The sequence below is a fragment of the Dunckerocampus dactyliophorus genome, chromosome 12, assembly GCF_027744805.1.
Source record: "Dunckerocampus dactyliophorus isolate RoL2022-P2 chromosome 12, RoL_Ddac_1.1, whole genome shotgun sequence".
NCBI lineage: Eukaryota > Metazoa > Chordata > Actinopteri > Syngnathiformes > Syngnathidae > Dunckerocampus > Dunckerocampus dactyliophorus.
The window spans coordinates 19,775,963-19,792,541 of NC_072830.1; the positions used below are offsets into that span (position 1 = coordinate 19,775,963).

Sequence of the window (16,579 nt, forward strand, 5' to 3'; positions counted from 1 at the left end):
CTCTTTTCCCTACTTGTCGTCCCTCGCACCATCGAGGTTCGAACATCGCTCCCTCACTCTATATCAAAATGTATTAATTAATAAATGATCGTTGTTTCGTGGTTGACAACGGCCTATTATTAGTCCATAAAATGCATATTTATCCATCCATTTAACTTCTATGCCGTTTATCCTCACTAGGGTGTATCGCAAGAGGCGGGGTACACCCCGGACTGGTCGCCAGCCAATCGCAGGGCACATATAAACAAACAACCATTCACACTCACATTCATACCTATGGACAATTTAGAGTCTCCAGTTAACCTGACATGCATGTTTTTGGAATGTGGGAGGAAACCGGAGTACCCGGAGAAAACCCACGCACGCACGGGGAGAACATGCGAACTCCACCCAGAGATGCCCAACAGAGATTTCAACAGAGATTCGAGAATCTTCCCAATCTCCTGACTGTGTGGCCAGCATGCTAACCACTAAGCCACCGTGCGGCCCAAAATGCATATTTAAGCAAATGTTAAGTATTCTTGGCCTAAATTAAGCATTTTCAAGTATAAAAATGTTCTAAATGAACTAAAAGACAAATACAGTTTAAGGCAATACACAACGTTAATGAACCGTAGTCTGCACTGGCCAATAGATGCCGCCAAATTATTTTATAATTATTTATCTCACAACAGGCACAATAATAACATCCATCCATTTTCTATACCGCTTCTTCCTCATTAGGGTCGCGGGGGCATGCTGGAGCCTTTCCCAGCTGACTTCGGGCGACAGGCGGGGTACACCCTGGACTGGTGGCCAGCCAATGGCAAGGCACATATAGACAAACAACCATTCACACTCACATTCATACCTATGGACAATTTAGAGTCGCCAATTAACCTCACCTGAATGTTTTTGGAATGTGGGAGGAAGCCGGAGTACCCGGAGAAAACCCACACGCACACGGGGAGAACATGCAAACTCCACACAGAAATGCCCAGGGGAGAATCTCCAAGCTGTTACTGTGTTGGCCAACGTGCTAACCACTAGACCACCGTGCGGCCACAATAATAACATAATGATAATAATAATTCTAATAGTCATTATCATCAGAATAATAACACAGGCTACTGTCGTGGCGGAACTCCAGCTAAAACTCAACTCTGAATCCCCGACGTCACACGTCCACACTTCCGGAAGACATTTATTGAAAAACAAATCTTATTTATGTTTTAAATGGCTTACTGTCTGTGATTATGTCTACTATATTGGGTAATATGACTATAAAGGTGACTTTTGAGGTCTTATTTCATTTCTCGAGGGCTCTAATAATGGGAAAAGTTTTATTATAAGAGATTTTCTTTGCTCTAACAACAAAAATATTCTGTTTGTTAATATTGAATCCTACTTTGCGGTAATTCACTTATCGCAATCGGGCCTGGAACCAATTAACCGCAATAAACGAGAGATTACTGTATTCCTGTGCTGCAACTGTTTTTTCCTACACTGCAATTTCTTTCCTCTCTAGCTCCTTTTTTTCTTCTACCCTTCCTTATTTGATGACATTCTATGTTTCCCTCCTCCCAGTCCATACGCCTTCCTCTTCACCATGCTTGACACTTCCTTGCCTCCAAACTCATTGCAATGCATTTTCTAGCAACCCCTCCGGCTTCCTTTATATTAGTCTTTACCTTTTTGCCCTTCATCTATTTCTCACACAGCGTCCATGATCCTCTTGGGTTCCATTGAGCGTGCTCAGCTCCAGTCGCTGCTCTCCCTCCAGCTTGGTCGCCCTCGCCGCCTCGATTTCATCAGAGAGCGGGACGCAGCAGAGAAGAAGCGGATGTCTGTTGTGTCCAACTCTGAGTGCGAGGATGACCACCTACAAACAAGTCAGGAGGTCCGCTTCCAGGTAGGAGGTCATAGGGAATATGAACTGCTAGTTCAGAGGTCATCGACACAGATACCTACAGTGGTGTGAAAAAGTGTTTGCCCCCTTCCTGATTTTGTTTTTTTTTTTTTTTCTCCTTTGCACGTTTGTCAGACTTAAATGTTTCAGATCATCAAACAATTTTAAATATTAGTCAGTGACAACACAACTGAACACAAAATGCAGTTTTTAAATGAAAATTGACAAGCGAGAGATGTGGCTGCATTGGTAGCAGCCTCCTGGATCGATAAGAATCAGCCATAAATCCTTAGATTAATCGATTTTAGAGACATGCACCAGTTATCGCAAGACGAGCAACCGGTTGACAGTCCGTCTCTTAAGCAACGCAAGAGCGGAGTGATTGTCGCGCATGCTCCATAGCTTAGCACGACTGAAGACGAGAATGGATCTAAATAACATCAGCAGCACGCTAGGTAGTCACCGAGAATGATTTTCAACACATCAGAAAAAAATGTGTTCCATTACAGTGATCTAATTGATCTTATTTATAATGTATTGTGTAAAACTAAGACAGGAACAACATGAAATTAAAAGCACCTGATGAATACAGACCCACCATCCACCGTTTGTTTTTCAGAGAGGTGCACTGAACAAATATACACATTAGCACTCAATAACGTTATCAAATCTTACCTTGATGCATTCCCATGTGGGATCAGCATTTGGGCCCAAATATGAGGTGAAAGAAAAACGTGAAAAATACAGTATAGTAGTCTGCCTGCGCAGCTTGGGACAAAGCTAGATGGTGCTTTTAAGGTCCGTCAAACAAAGTGGGACAAGTCCAACAACTGAAATGTGCAAAAACTGTGGAAGTTTTAACAGTATATTATTTTCTTTAATAAAGTAATGGCCTATATTTCCAAAATTGATAACCATTTACGTAAAATTTGATAAAGTTATTTACAGATTTTTTTTTTTAAGTTATTTAGTTTTTTTTATCATTGCGCCTGAACATTTTTTGCAGCCTGGTGGTTGAGGACCCCTGCCTTACAGCATGCTTGGGGATATGATGTGCTCTTTTACATATTTGAAAATACTATAAGAATGCCACTTCGATAGAATTGGATTCTTTATTTTCTGATGTAAGATTAATGTCAAAATGTACAAGCAAGCAGGCAAGCTGGTGTACTAGTAAATATCCGGCTGGGTTTTGGGGACTGGGCTCCTCGCTGGGGCTCGCGGGTTGCTGCCTGGATAGTGGCCAGGCGTACAGGCGTGTTCAGTAGACAAAATGCGTGCCTGTTAGTCGCTCTCCGGGAGGGAAGGGCACCGATACGATAATCCAGTTTTTTCAAAATGTAGATCTTTTTTCAAACAATCGACTAGTAGCTCACGATCGACGGGTTGGCGACCCCTGTCTTAGAGGGTCTCACTATCACCTGGCAACAAGTATGGTGAATGTACTCAGCCACACAGTTATGCTTTGGTTTGACCATTTGGAAGTGCTTCATGTACCATAATGGCTGGATGCTGGCATTTAATACACGTAAAAAGAGTTTTTAGGACTTCTTCATTACTTATCAGTTGTGTGTGCGTGTGTGTGTGTGTGTGTGTGTGTGTATGTAGATATCCACTGAAGAATCATCTCTCAGCCCCACTCGTCCAATTCCTCAGAAGCCCCTTAAACCTGCTCTGAAGAGGCCCTCGGTTGTAGAGCGGCCCACTGATATCCCCACCAGTAAGTCACTCTCCCACACATATGCATGCCGTTTTTTTGTAAATGTCAGGTGGATTAGGCGATGTAGGAAATGTACTGTATAAGGTACACCAGTAAGGATCATGATACTTTATCAGCATCTTTGAGAGCTGATGATTTTAAGTACCGTATTTTCCGATCAAGCTATCTTCAGAGCAAGCTTCTTAGGAGTGTCATGGCACAGAGGGGCGGGGGCTCCTTGTTTACATCAACAAGGAGACAAACTAAACTACAGAAGTTGAAATAAGTCACAATTTTTAACTAGAGTGGAACCTTTGTTAGCGTACGGCAGGGTTAGCGTAGTTTTTGGTTAACATCGAGAATTTTGCCTCGGATTTGTTTAGATTTTCCGGTTAGCGTACCACCTCACCTTCTTTATCAAAATGCTGGCACTTGCAACTTTCTTTGGCTCCCTTTTGGGTTATTTTGTAGCCGTGATGAAAAGAAAATCAGAAACGTGGGGTGAGAAACACTCTTGAATTCAAGAAATGGCTAACGGCAAAACACAAAGGTAGTGTCCGTGTTGATCTCGCTGCCACATTGTGTCATTGTCAACAATCGCGTCTTCGATGAATGTAAAAGTAACCTTAAATGTTCATTTATCCCTTTCATTCATCATTTATATGTATTTATATGCATTTTAAATTGTTTTCTGTATATAAAACTACAATTTTAAAACTATAAAAATGTTTTGTTTTTACATTTTTGGCTTTCTGGAATGGGTCATTTGGATTTACAATATTTCTTATGGGAAAAATGTATTTGGTTAGAGCACGTTGCGGCTAGAGTTGGACATTTGAATGAATTAATGACGCTAACCAAGGTTCCACTGTGTTAAGAATACAATAAAAACATACCGTAAATGTCAGAATGTTCTTGAAGAAGACACTGTTGATATGTGACATGATGTCATGATCCCGGTGTGCACAAATGTATCAAACAGCTTTATTTTAACACTAAAACTACATTTTTATAGTCACAAATGAATTCAATTATACTGAAAATTATAAGTATGTATGTAGTTGGTGGCTGATGGAGCAGGTACGCTCTCCAAGCTAGACATAATTAGAGTCCTCATTAAAAACAATGTTTCGCTGCGCTTTATTTTGATAAACATGTAGCGGAATCGGCTGTCTGCACTGTTGGCACTTGCCTGGCTCTCACGGCCTCTCTGGCGGCAGCTCGCTAGCTCGTTTCTGTCCCACAGGCAAAGCTACAAGTGGCGTCACGTTCATGGGGTACATGCTAATTTCCTTTTTGGAAGTGTCACTTAACAATCTTGCTCTCTTGTTATCGTTATGATACTTATGGCTCGTCTTTAAAACGCTTGTAAGCTAGCAGTAGCTCACCAGCTGATGAGTAGTTCGCCAAAGAATATTTGCTTCCCGTCGTAGTATTTTTATAGGTTTTCTATTCAAACATGACACTGGTGTATATAATGACAAATGAGAACACTGAGTGGAAATGTGCTTTGTAAAAAAGTACAATTTAAATGTTGGCAGTCACATAAAACACAAATAGCTCACCTCTCCTTTTCTTTTTGTCAAAGTAGCTTTAAATAGTGCTGCGAGTTGGATACACCTGTGCTTCATAACTCTGGACTCTGAATTTATACTGATTACACAGGACAGATTTCTACTACAAAAATCGTAAAATTGTTCGGGAAGTCCATGCAGCCCACCGCCACAGCTTCAAAAAATCCTAGGGGAAACCCTGCACAATAGTGGTTCTATTTTTTTTTTCTTATTTTAATGCTGAGGCAGTGAAATCATGTGCTCTGCAAACATGAGATGAAGTGGAACCTCTAAGGTGCATTAATTGACCTCCAATTTGTTCAAATTCCAAAACAATTTGTTTCCGTAGAAAATAATGGAGATAGAAATCCATTCTCAAGTAAAACTATCCCCACATATGACCTTAATTAACTGTACAGGCAATATTTTAGGAAACATAGTACTGCAACATTGTTAATGAGGGTCAAGTTTTTATGAATTTATTAAATTTTTAGTTTAAATTTAGATAATAATCCAGTGAAACAACAAAACTCGCTTACCTGGAATTAATACTTGAATGATACACATCGCAGATGCACCTCACACACTTTTAACTGTCATCAGTGTAAAAATAAGTTCACCATTGTAAAACACAAAAAAGAATAACACTCTACCCTCAGTAACAAGTTACTATGTGTATACGTTAGCAGCTTGCCAGTCAATCTGTGGTATATGGAAATTGGAGGTTCCCTTACACAATGGGGAATCAATTGAAGATCAGTGTAATGTGAGATGATGGCTTTGTCTCGTAGGTCCACAGGACCAGTCGGGCAACGCGCTAAAGAACCTGTTTTGCGCCAGTCCAGATGCAGAACTCATGGAGGTAAAAGAACCTTGAATGCACCCAACAACTTGATGCACCACACCCAGTGGCTGACATCATGCTCGTCACACGTTCTTCACACTCCAATTATATCGCTCACATACAGTTCTGTACACTCGACAGTACATTGCCTCCCACACATGTCCAGAAAATACACAGTCTCTCAGCCAAACTCACACTTTTTTCTCATGTTTTCTAATTACCATATCCAAAATATCTAATCTAAATAGCTTTTTTTACATTTATTATTTGAGTATATCATTTTGTGTTGTTGTTGTTTTTCATTGCTGGTAAGTTTGTTCATGTTGTGTGCTTATGCTTGGTTGGTGGAAGAAAAACAACAACGTGGACACCCCCACGTCTCCTGAAAACAGGAGGCCATCAAAACGTGTCCGGATATCCGTTGTGGTAAGCGCCGCCATTTGGGGACATTCAAATACCTGGATTCCGCCCGGTTACAGGTTCATCAGCCAATCAACAAATTGTTGCCATGCCATTCCATACCAGGGCTAATCGCTTATACCAATGGCCTGTGAACTGTGCCATTGTGCCAACATATTTTGAACCGCCTTTTCCTTGTTAAATCTGTAACCTGTCTGCTGACCTTCAATGATTGGCGAAGCTTAGATCCATTCAGCGAAAGTGGCTAGAAAGTCAGCAAAGGTTATGGAGAACATTTGACCACCTACCACCTACAATTCCTTATTGCTGTCTGACCCTGGAAGAAATGATAACTAGCAGTTACATTGTTTTGTCTCTTTTGAACTGCACTGTACCTATTCTGGCTTTTTTTTAGGGTCTGGCGGCATCGATAAAAACACCGTTGCTGTTGCAAAGTGTGGTCTGTGTCAACCTGAGTAGCTACCGTGCAGTTGAAAAGAAGCTTGGGAGGGCAAAGAGCGCATTTCCCGCTGAAAAATGTATAATTGTGTTAAAATAAGATTAGTTATTCACTACTTACTGTCAAAAAGACGAAGCAAAAACAACACAGGTCTACAAAATTTGATGAAGTTGCAGAAACAAGAATGAAAACCATACTTTTTAGCTAATTTGGTTGCGCTGATTTCCAAAATGACATTGGCTTTGTCGTAACGGGTCACATTTTTTTGGAAATGTGATCTTATTTTTTTTACTGTTGCACGCTGAAATGCATACATTAATGTGAAACTGTAAAGACAAAAGCAGGTGCTAAGTGATGGATATGGCATAAATTAAGCACAGAGGAGGAAATAAAATTATTACATAATTTTATGGTAACAGCTTCCCTGTTTTAGATGGCAACCGAAGATTCGCGTATCAATTTCCATTCTATCTCCCCTGATACCTCTTTGCCATCACTTTCATGTCTTGGTGAAATCTTGCCTTATGACAACTACACTAAGACTGCCAAGAGAATTGAAACTCAACAAGATAGAATACCACTCCTGCTTCTAATGAAAGGAAACAGTGAGCCAATGCAAACTGAGCAGTTTCAGCAAGAATCTGGCTTTCATAGCTGCAAATCTAGGCTACACAAGGCCGATTAGAAGTTGATTTGCATTGCTTTTTGTGTATGCTATATGGCATTTATAAGCCTTTTAGGGAGACTGAGATTAAGATTACTAAAAATGAAGCCTGATACAAAAAAATGGACATCAGATTCGAAATCAGCGTCCCCAAATTAGCCAAGGCGAGATCTTTTTTTTCTTTGTTTCAAAAATTGTGCAGGCCAGTGTAATCAATATGACTCGTCCTCCGAACCTGCAGAGATCTTTGCGAGGATCTTATGTTGTATTTGTTTTATCTTTTATTCTATTTTTAAATTGTAAATTGTAATTGTTACACACATACACACATCATTTCTGCTACACAGTTAATTTTGACCAAGTACGGAAACTTTGGAAACTTGATAAAATAGTTCCCTTTCATGTCATCTGCCATCACACGTGTTAATCAGTGTGGGAAGCAAGCGCCTTGAACGCCTTCGGTTTTGCTTCTAACACACACCATAAACAAAGCAAGAAGCTAGGCTACAGTTGTGGGGCCAAATGTTTCCATGTGAATAAATGTTAAGTTAATTATGTATTGATATCTAAAAATGATGTGGTGTCCAATCATCACAACTGTTATCACTGAGAAATGTTTTCTGAGTACAAGGTTTTATTTGCCACCATTTTTCCGAAACGAAACATTGTCCATCTTTTTACATGTTTTTCATGATGTGGCGGAGATTAAACACTGCAAATAATAATACATTTTTAGTGTGCCTCAAATTAAAGTTTTGACTCTCCTGTCAGGTTCGGAGAGCGTGTCATATACAATTTGACTATGATCCATTTTTCGTCTTCTCTGACAAACGGTGGTCAGGTGTTCAACAAGTTGAAGGCCGTTTAAAGTCGGCATGCCGTGCCATCCATCCTCAACAGTGTCACCCGAGGTGTCCAATCAGTGACGCCCCCCAGATTGGGCATTACCCTCCTGGAGTGACTCAAAGTCTGATTGTGTTTGGGGTAATTGAAAGTTTGTGATGCTCTGTGAATTCATTATTCCCAAATTCTCAACGGGGAGTGAGTTCTTCTGTGCATGTGGTCATGAATATCAGGATGGCAGAATCAAATCTCTTCATGAGCAGCAGGCATGCAGTTGAACAACAGTAGAGCACAATGCATGTGATGTCCAATGAGATATTATAATTCTAAATAGGTTTTAGTCTGTGTCTAATTAGCAGTTACTGTATTTATGCTATTGAATGTCAATCATTGAGACAAGGATCTCAAACAAATCCCACAAACATCTGCTGTGACAAGATGATAACAATGGTAAGAGTATAATTTTTCCCAAAAAAATAAGCACTATATGCCTTACATTTTCAATGCTTGGCCATATGTTTAGATCAATCAGTGACGCGTCGCCCTATCTTGGGCGAGAAAATCTTGGCCATCAGATTGTTTCATATCATTTATAATGTAATTCCCTTCACTAGGAGCCACCACCTGGTTTAAGAGGTTTCTTTGGGGTGAGCATATAATTAACATTTATTTTGCTGGATTATAAAATGTAAATTCCCTATTTTCCAGACTTTAAGTCGCATAATTCAAAAAATTCATCCTAAAGAGAAAAAAAACCCAAAACATATGTCAGTCACACTGGACTAAAAAAGCTACAGAAGCTGAAATAAGTCATTTTGTAAAGTATACGGATACAGTAAAAACTTAATCTGTTTAATAAAGGTCAGAACGTTGTGGAGGAAGACACTTTTAATATGCGACGTGACGCCTGGATGCATCTCAATGTGTAGAAACATATCAAACAGCTGTATTTTAACATTAGAACTTCATTTTTGTATTCACAAATGAAGTAAAACAGACTGATAATCATACATATGTACTGTATGTAGTTAGTCAGTAGCTGGCACAGCAGCTACAATCACCAAGCTAGACATACCGGAAATTCCGTTATATAAGCCGCTCCTGTGTTCTTCAACTTTGAACCCTGCGACTTGTACAGCGGTGTGGCTAATTTATGGCTATGTTCTAATCTTGTGAGATCTCCTTTACTTCAGAACTACTAGTAATCATTTACATACCATACATGACTCTTTTGGTTATTGCTGCAATGCAATGCTGCACCAAAGAGAGCCAGAGGAGCGCAGTGGGAGGTTGATATCATTACAGCGCCCTGGCAGCAATAACCAATGAAATGCTTTGTTGGGACGAAATGCACTTCAGGATGAAGTTAAAATACCTGTTGTTTTATATTTTAAGCTTGTATTGGTACATGCCTTGTATATTTCTTACGTAGCTTTTTGAGTGTTAAATTGCTGTGTGATGATTTTAGCATTATTTGTAAAATGACACCATGAGTCAGACTGTTCTATTGAGTAATGACCTCCTGCGATTTGCAATGGGTTGACAAGCTCGTTGTGAGTTTTTTTATAGCTCATGATTGGCTCCTGTCAAATAAAGAGCTGCCTCGTCCTCTCAGACTCGTGTGTGCCACAATATGACATTTTATGACGTGGACATGTGCGGCTTATAGTCCAGTGCGGCTTATATATGTACGAATCTGTTTTTCTCTGTAAATTTAGTGGGTGCGTCTTAAACACCGGTGTGTCTTATACAGCGGAAATTACGGTAATTAGTGTCCAAATTAAACAACACCGCTGTCTAAAATGCCACCTTTCTCAAACCACACGGGTATCATATTATTATATTTTCACATTACTTAAAGACACATAGTCTCAAAGGCAGAAGCGTATTAGAAAGTATTCCGTAACAAGTGTGTCATCACAAGCTCGACTGCGGCCACTAGATTTTGCCAAAAACGTAGCCAGTAAAAGTAAGTAAAAGCCAGCACATATTAAGTTATATACGTATATGTCGCAGGACCAGCCAAACTATAAAAAAAGTGACTTGTAGTCTGGAAAATATGGTCTTAGCATGGATCTACTGTATATATGTCTTAATGTGCTATCATTTTATCTTTTTTCACTGGAAGTGATGACAACACATCCAAGTGGTGTCAACGTCAAATATGCAACAGTGAGACAACAAACTAATGTCTGATGATTGTTGAATCAGATTTGTCATATGTACTGTGCATGCAACACTGTATAAATGATTCACTCGGGGTGCTCAGTCTAAAGAAGCTGTTTCAGGACATACAGTAGTTCCCCAGTATTGTAATCAGTCCAATCACTGTGTTCCGTGTGTATATCGCTGTACAATTAAGCATTTAATTAATTTGATCTGAACGAGAATGAATGAATGATCTGAAGAAAACAGAAACATGCTCCAGAGTAGAATGATTAGAAAGGGCTGACATTTTGAAAATGGTCATGCTCACTTAAGGGGACTGTTTGCAAAGGTTAGGCAGCTAACTTTCGAAAGTGCTGCAAGCATTGTATTAAGCGTTATTTTCACACCCTATGCAACACACACACACACACACACACACACACGCATGCAAGAAAAGGTGACGAGATCAAGGGTTATTTCCAAATACTGTAACTTTTATTTATTATATTATTAAATTATTGTCTCTGGGACTGCTTTAGGCAAGACAGCCATGAATGGCAGTCATCGTATTACCGAACAACCATTTTTATTCAATTAAATTTGTAATTGTGACAAATTCAGTTGAACCTCGGTTAGCATACAGCCCGATTAGCGTGTTTTTCGGTTAACGTCAAAAGTTGACAGCAAAATTTTGTCTCAGTTTGCATACGTTTTCCGGTTAGCGTAAAATATGGTGCGCGTCTTGTGTTATGAATTACTACACTGCATGAGTGCAACTGTGTTCTTAATGTATTTTTATCACAAAACATCTTTGTTAGCAGCCCATTAGCTTGCTAATACATGGAAACAGGAACCGGAAGTCAGCTCCATCGCCTGTCTATGTCATCCGTGTAGTAATGTAAATCCACTTCAACAGAAAGTGATCATTTTCTTCATTTTTGTCTCTGGGTATTATACTGAATGAATGTAGTGGAGTGTGAATCATACTCAGAAGTCATTTTAGGCTGCAAAGCTATTAATAAGGGCCTACCTCAGAGCCCGCTTTTTCAAAACAAAAGAGATCATTACTCTTCTGTCTGCAGGCGTCAAATCAAAATATAAAAGCTAAGGAATAATAAAAAATGAAAAAAACCGCACAGTAAAAGAGCAGGAAAGAAATAGTGAGGTGTCAAAAACAACAGAAAACAACAACAAAAAACCTGAGCCCACGAGCTATCATAAATAAAGCATAGAGGCATTATGAAAACTCAAGAAGGGGGAAAATAATGAGAAAATCGAGACGCAGAGGCTGGGCGGCATCATTTCTCTGAAACAGACTACTGATGTCATTTACCCTGCATCAATATTTCACAACCCAGATAGGAGATGAGGAGGAGGCGGGGTGGAGGTGTGAGGGCTTTTGAAAACGTATAAAGATGGACGAAGAGTGTGAAGACGAGATTCATCCAGATTCTGCAACCAACAAGAGAAAGAGACCAAGTGTGGGGGACTAACTTGATTTCTTATGTGCCACAGGGAGATTGCAGAGGGTATGAAAAACTGCATTTGATAAAGTCATCCATATGCTCGACTGCGCCCACAGAGCTTTAAAAATTTCTGAGTCAGCCTGTTATCAGCGGTACCATTCGACAATATAAAAAAAAAAAAGTGGTGATGACAAGAGACGCCAGCTCGCAGGCTAATAAAATGCACCCACACATTGGCGCCACAACTCTATATTACCAATCACGTGACTGTAAAGCGCTAATGACTAATAAGCCTACTTAACACATTCAAAAATGAACTGGCCAATGATTTCCTCAGGATTGACCACACAGTCAACTCCTGATGGGTACTCTTAACACATTGCTAGATTTTATAATTGTCGATTATCAGTCACAGTTATTGGCCACTAATGAAAGAAGCAATACGGGTGGTTACGAATGAGTTCCCTTCCTAGACTGTGATTTACGCCACATTTTAGTATACCGGTAAGTTAAAACTTATACCTGAATTGTACCTAAATTAACTCCTACTATACACAGAACACATGAAGGACATAAAATACAGTGATAAAAAGATGAAATGAAAGAGTAATAATAAACTTGTATCGCTTGGGTTGTCCTGCAGGCCTTGCTACCATCTTAAAATATTGCCCTAAACTAGTCTGGAAGGATATCCTCCTCTTCTCTTTCCAGATTACATTGTAACAACGCCTGAAATCAATGACCCCTCCAGCATTCATTCGCAGTCAATCATCTTTATCCTTAATGATGGTCACAACGAGAGCTAGTCACTTGTATCTCTCGCGAGACCTGGCAACACTGACACACATACCACAGTTCTTACCACTGAACTGTGAAAACACTGCAACTTGTTCGATGATGATGGGGATGATGATGATGCTACGTTATACGATACGCGTACCCAGACCAGTACAGTACAGTACAGTATGTCTTTAAATGCCTTATACAGTCAAACTTGTCTATAGCGGCCACTAGAGGGAGTCTGCAAAAGTGGTCGCTATAGACAGGTGGCTTCTATAGACAGGTTGGCGTCCAGTTTGAATGTTGACCAGTAGAGGAAAAAAAAGAAAAAAAAAAAGGGGGAAAAAAAATAATAATAATGTTGACCAGTAGAGGGCACTGCGGACTGCTGATAAAAGTTGTCAAGAGTCAAAGAGTCAAACAGTAGCGCATCACATAGTACAATTCACAATTTTGCATGTCCAAAAAGGAGTAGGAAGAAGCAAAGCTTATTTAATCCTACCCCTCATCAGTTTCACATCAGTTGCAATACATTTATTCACCTCTTGTTCTTCCAAGTGTACATTGTAGGTCTACATGACAATGTAGTGCAATCATAGCCAAGGTTTTTACTTACTAAAAGGAAGCTAGAGGCTTAATAATAACTGATAACTGATAAAATACTTCAGTTAAGTACAACCGAACTCAATTTTGCTCCCGCTGCTGCATGCATGCTAGCATATGTTTTTTTTTTTTTTTATTGTAGCGTCGCTGGGAGCACGTCCTGTTCCCAGCCTACTTTGCGGTAATGTTTTGGTGCAAATGCTCTTAAAGTTACATGTTTGACCAGGAAATAGCAAGCTCAAAAGAAGATGTGGAACAACTGACAGTTTGTGTGGATCTCGTGAATGATTGTGACTGAGCTAGGACTCAGTAATTAAAGTCTACACACGACGCCTTCATTGATTGAAAAACAAAACTTTTTCGTGCATGAAGCTTCTACTTGAGTTGGTAATTTGGCTGCTATATGCAGTCAGATATTGACCAAGGGAGACAAAATGGGTGGCTGCTGGCTGCGTTGGACAGGTGACTGCTATACACAGGGTCTATAACATGTAAATTTTTTTCAGTGGCTGCTATAGGCAGGTGGCCCTTCTATAAAGGTGGCCGCTAAGACAGGTTTGACTGTATTTGTATTTTAGTTCATTTAACTATATTTACGTATGAAAGTGCTTGTTTTAAGCCAAATATGCGTGAATATGCATATTTGTGACTAATAATAAGCCATAGCCAACCGCGAAACAGTGAGGAGCCGCAATATGATTTTTTTCATGAATATATTGGGACAAAATGTGATAGAGTGAAGTGAAGTGGTGACCGCATTTAAACTATATCAGCACAGGGGCGTTAAGCAGCAAGAGTTGTCATCAAGTCTTACATAACTTATCTGCAGGAATTACAAATATTGAAGAATGACGTCAAAGAGATTTACAGTATACCTGAGTACAGTATTATCCTTTTTCGCATCCTTGTATTAAGCACAAAGCCATTAACAATTGTGTTGAACCCTGCTTTCTAATCAGATGAAGTCAGTAATATAATTTGGAATCATAAGCAAAGAAGTTATCGTTAGTCGCAGGAAAATCAGCAGTTAATTGCCTGCATGTGATTACTGTTGTAATGTTCCCCCCTTGCACCATTTAGGATCTGGCCCGTCGGTTAGAGAAACATCATTACTGCAAACATGAGGGAGAAACTTTGGAATGTCTTTTTTATTACTTAACCAATTTAAACAGCCACTCAGGCAACAAAGAGAAGGCCATAACACAAGTTATGGTTCTGCGGTAAATAGACAAAGTAGCGATTTTCTTTGAAGTAAAATTGTACCAAAATATCATGCTGCCTGCAGAGTGACAGGACTTCTCTAGTGTCATGTCCTATTAAAGAGAACTAGCATTTGCTATTAATAAGGGTTGCCTTGACCATTGATCAGTTTGAGAACCGAGCATAGATCAGCCTTTTAATTAAATGGGCCCTATTCTAGATTTTCAACTTATTAGATGCATGTACATGTTTCAAATGTTGTACTCTTGTTCTACATATGTCATCAACCTTTTTGGGTACAAGATCTTTGGTCTCAGCCATGAACCAAGGGAAGATAGCCCCTGGACTGCACTTTGTGCACCCCTGCTTTTGTGGCTTCCTGTCGCGGTCGAGCGATGGTGGTTGAGAGGAGAGGAAGAGGGTTGTTGCGGCTAGAGCTGGTCGATGCGTTACAACAGTCCGCCTTCACGATCTGCGTCGCTGCATCTCAAGAATTTTTTTGGAGGTGCACGTCAGACAATGCTCGTTGTTTGTGGGGCAAGCTGGTGTTGCGTACGCTAGCACCTTAGGGTATCTGGGGCCAGCAGGGTGCGTGCCTGGAGAGCAGCAAGGCGTACGGTCGTGTGGGAAAATGTCTAAATATGAGCTCTTAAATTAAACCTATTTTTTCCCAAGTCAGCTGTATGTATTTCCTTCATTTAAGTTATTTGACTTAATATGATTTTATTTCATGTCCTTTAATTAAATTTGAGGGTATTTATGAGTTGACTGCCATTGTTTAACCCTCCCCTGCCAGAGTGATGATGAATGAAAAGATTGACTGAAAATGTGAACATTTCATACACCATACACAGAGGGGCGAGGGATGGGGAATGAAAGCGCAACAAACCTTTCTAGTCGGCATGACTCAGGTGGTAGAGTGGTCGTCTCCCAACCAGAAGGTTGCTGGCTCAATCCTCCACCTCTGTCCTCCCGTGACCGTGCCAATGCTGCGTCATTAGTCGGTAAATATGGTGACAATGTCAAAGCGCTTTGAGTACCTTGAAGGTAGAAAGGTGCTATACAAGTGAAAGTCCATGTTGTCATTGTCTGATCAGAAACAGCATATCAAGCTCTATCATCTTTTGTCAGCACTCTGGGGAACAATTGCCCCGCATGCAGACACACACTCATGCACCTTTTATTCACACTCTGAATACACTGTCACTTGTCATGACATGCAACAATAGTAAGCTTTACAGCCACTTCTGCCATCTTTCTACTACAGTCTGGTATATACAAACTGACATCTGCAATAGTTTTTATGCCAAAAAATTTGAAATCTGTCTGCATCAATGCAGAGTTATCCTGAGGTACCTCAGTTTTTGTTATTTCGTTATTACACAAACTAACACGTAAGAAATCTGAAGCAATATTTCCTATGGAAATTGTATTGTACACTAATCGGAAAATGTTTGTGAACCAAGGCAAAATTATGGCGTAAATTTTTGACATGAACCGAAAACACTAACCAAGGTTCCACTGTATAGCATCATAACAACAGCATGATTGCATGATTGTGCATGTGCACAGTACCGCATGGGCATGCAGGAGATAGCCATGACAGCCAGTCATCTTATTTGGGCTGAACAACAATTTCCAATCTATTGAATTTGCAATTGTGAAAAATATCTCAATTTTTCCTTTCAATCTGTTCATTTAAACCACTAATGTCGAAATATGCTAGCCGGTGGTGTTCTTTCTATATTTTTTGTTTAAAAAAAAAAAAAATGCAGTCTTTAACCAGTTGCAAACAGTCCCTTTAACTATTTTTTTTAATTTTATCGACCAATGACAATGGTTGCAATGTCAGAGTTTGGCAATTTAGTCGTGTGTCCTAATATTTATCCATATAGTCGTCCCCTAAGACTGAGGTTTTTCTACTAATAGCAGCAAATCGTTCCACAGCATCTCAATTTACATTTACTGTGGACACTCCCCTGTGTCATTCGCTCGCTAAACACCCTTGTCTGTAAACATATACTGTGCCCAA

At 39.8% G+C, this 16,579-nt stretch overlaps 1 protein-coding gene across 3 annotated transcripts in view; it reads left to right on the forward strand.

Moving 5' to 3' along the window:
* Positions 1–16,579, forward strand: part of clcn2c (chloride channel 2c) — a 128,440-nt gene that overhangs the window by 93,946 nt on the left and 17,915 nt on the right. For 2 of the 3 annotated variants that reach the window (XM_054793984.1, XM_054793985.1), the window contains 4 exons: positions 1,701–1,891; positions 3,497–3,608; positions 5,932–6,002; positions 6,336–6,410. In XM_054793984.1, the coding sequence (XP_054649959.1) occupies positions 1,701–1,891; positions 3,497–3,608; positions 5,932–6,002; positions 6,336–6,410 (449 nt within the window). The remainder of the gene's footprint in view (positions 1–1,700; positions 1,892–3,496; positions 3,609–5,931; positions 6,003–6,335; positions 6,411–16,579) is intronic. The other variant, XM_054793986.1, reaches the window with a different exon arrangement.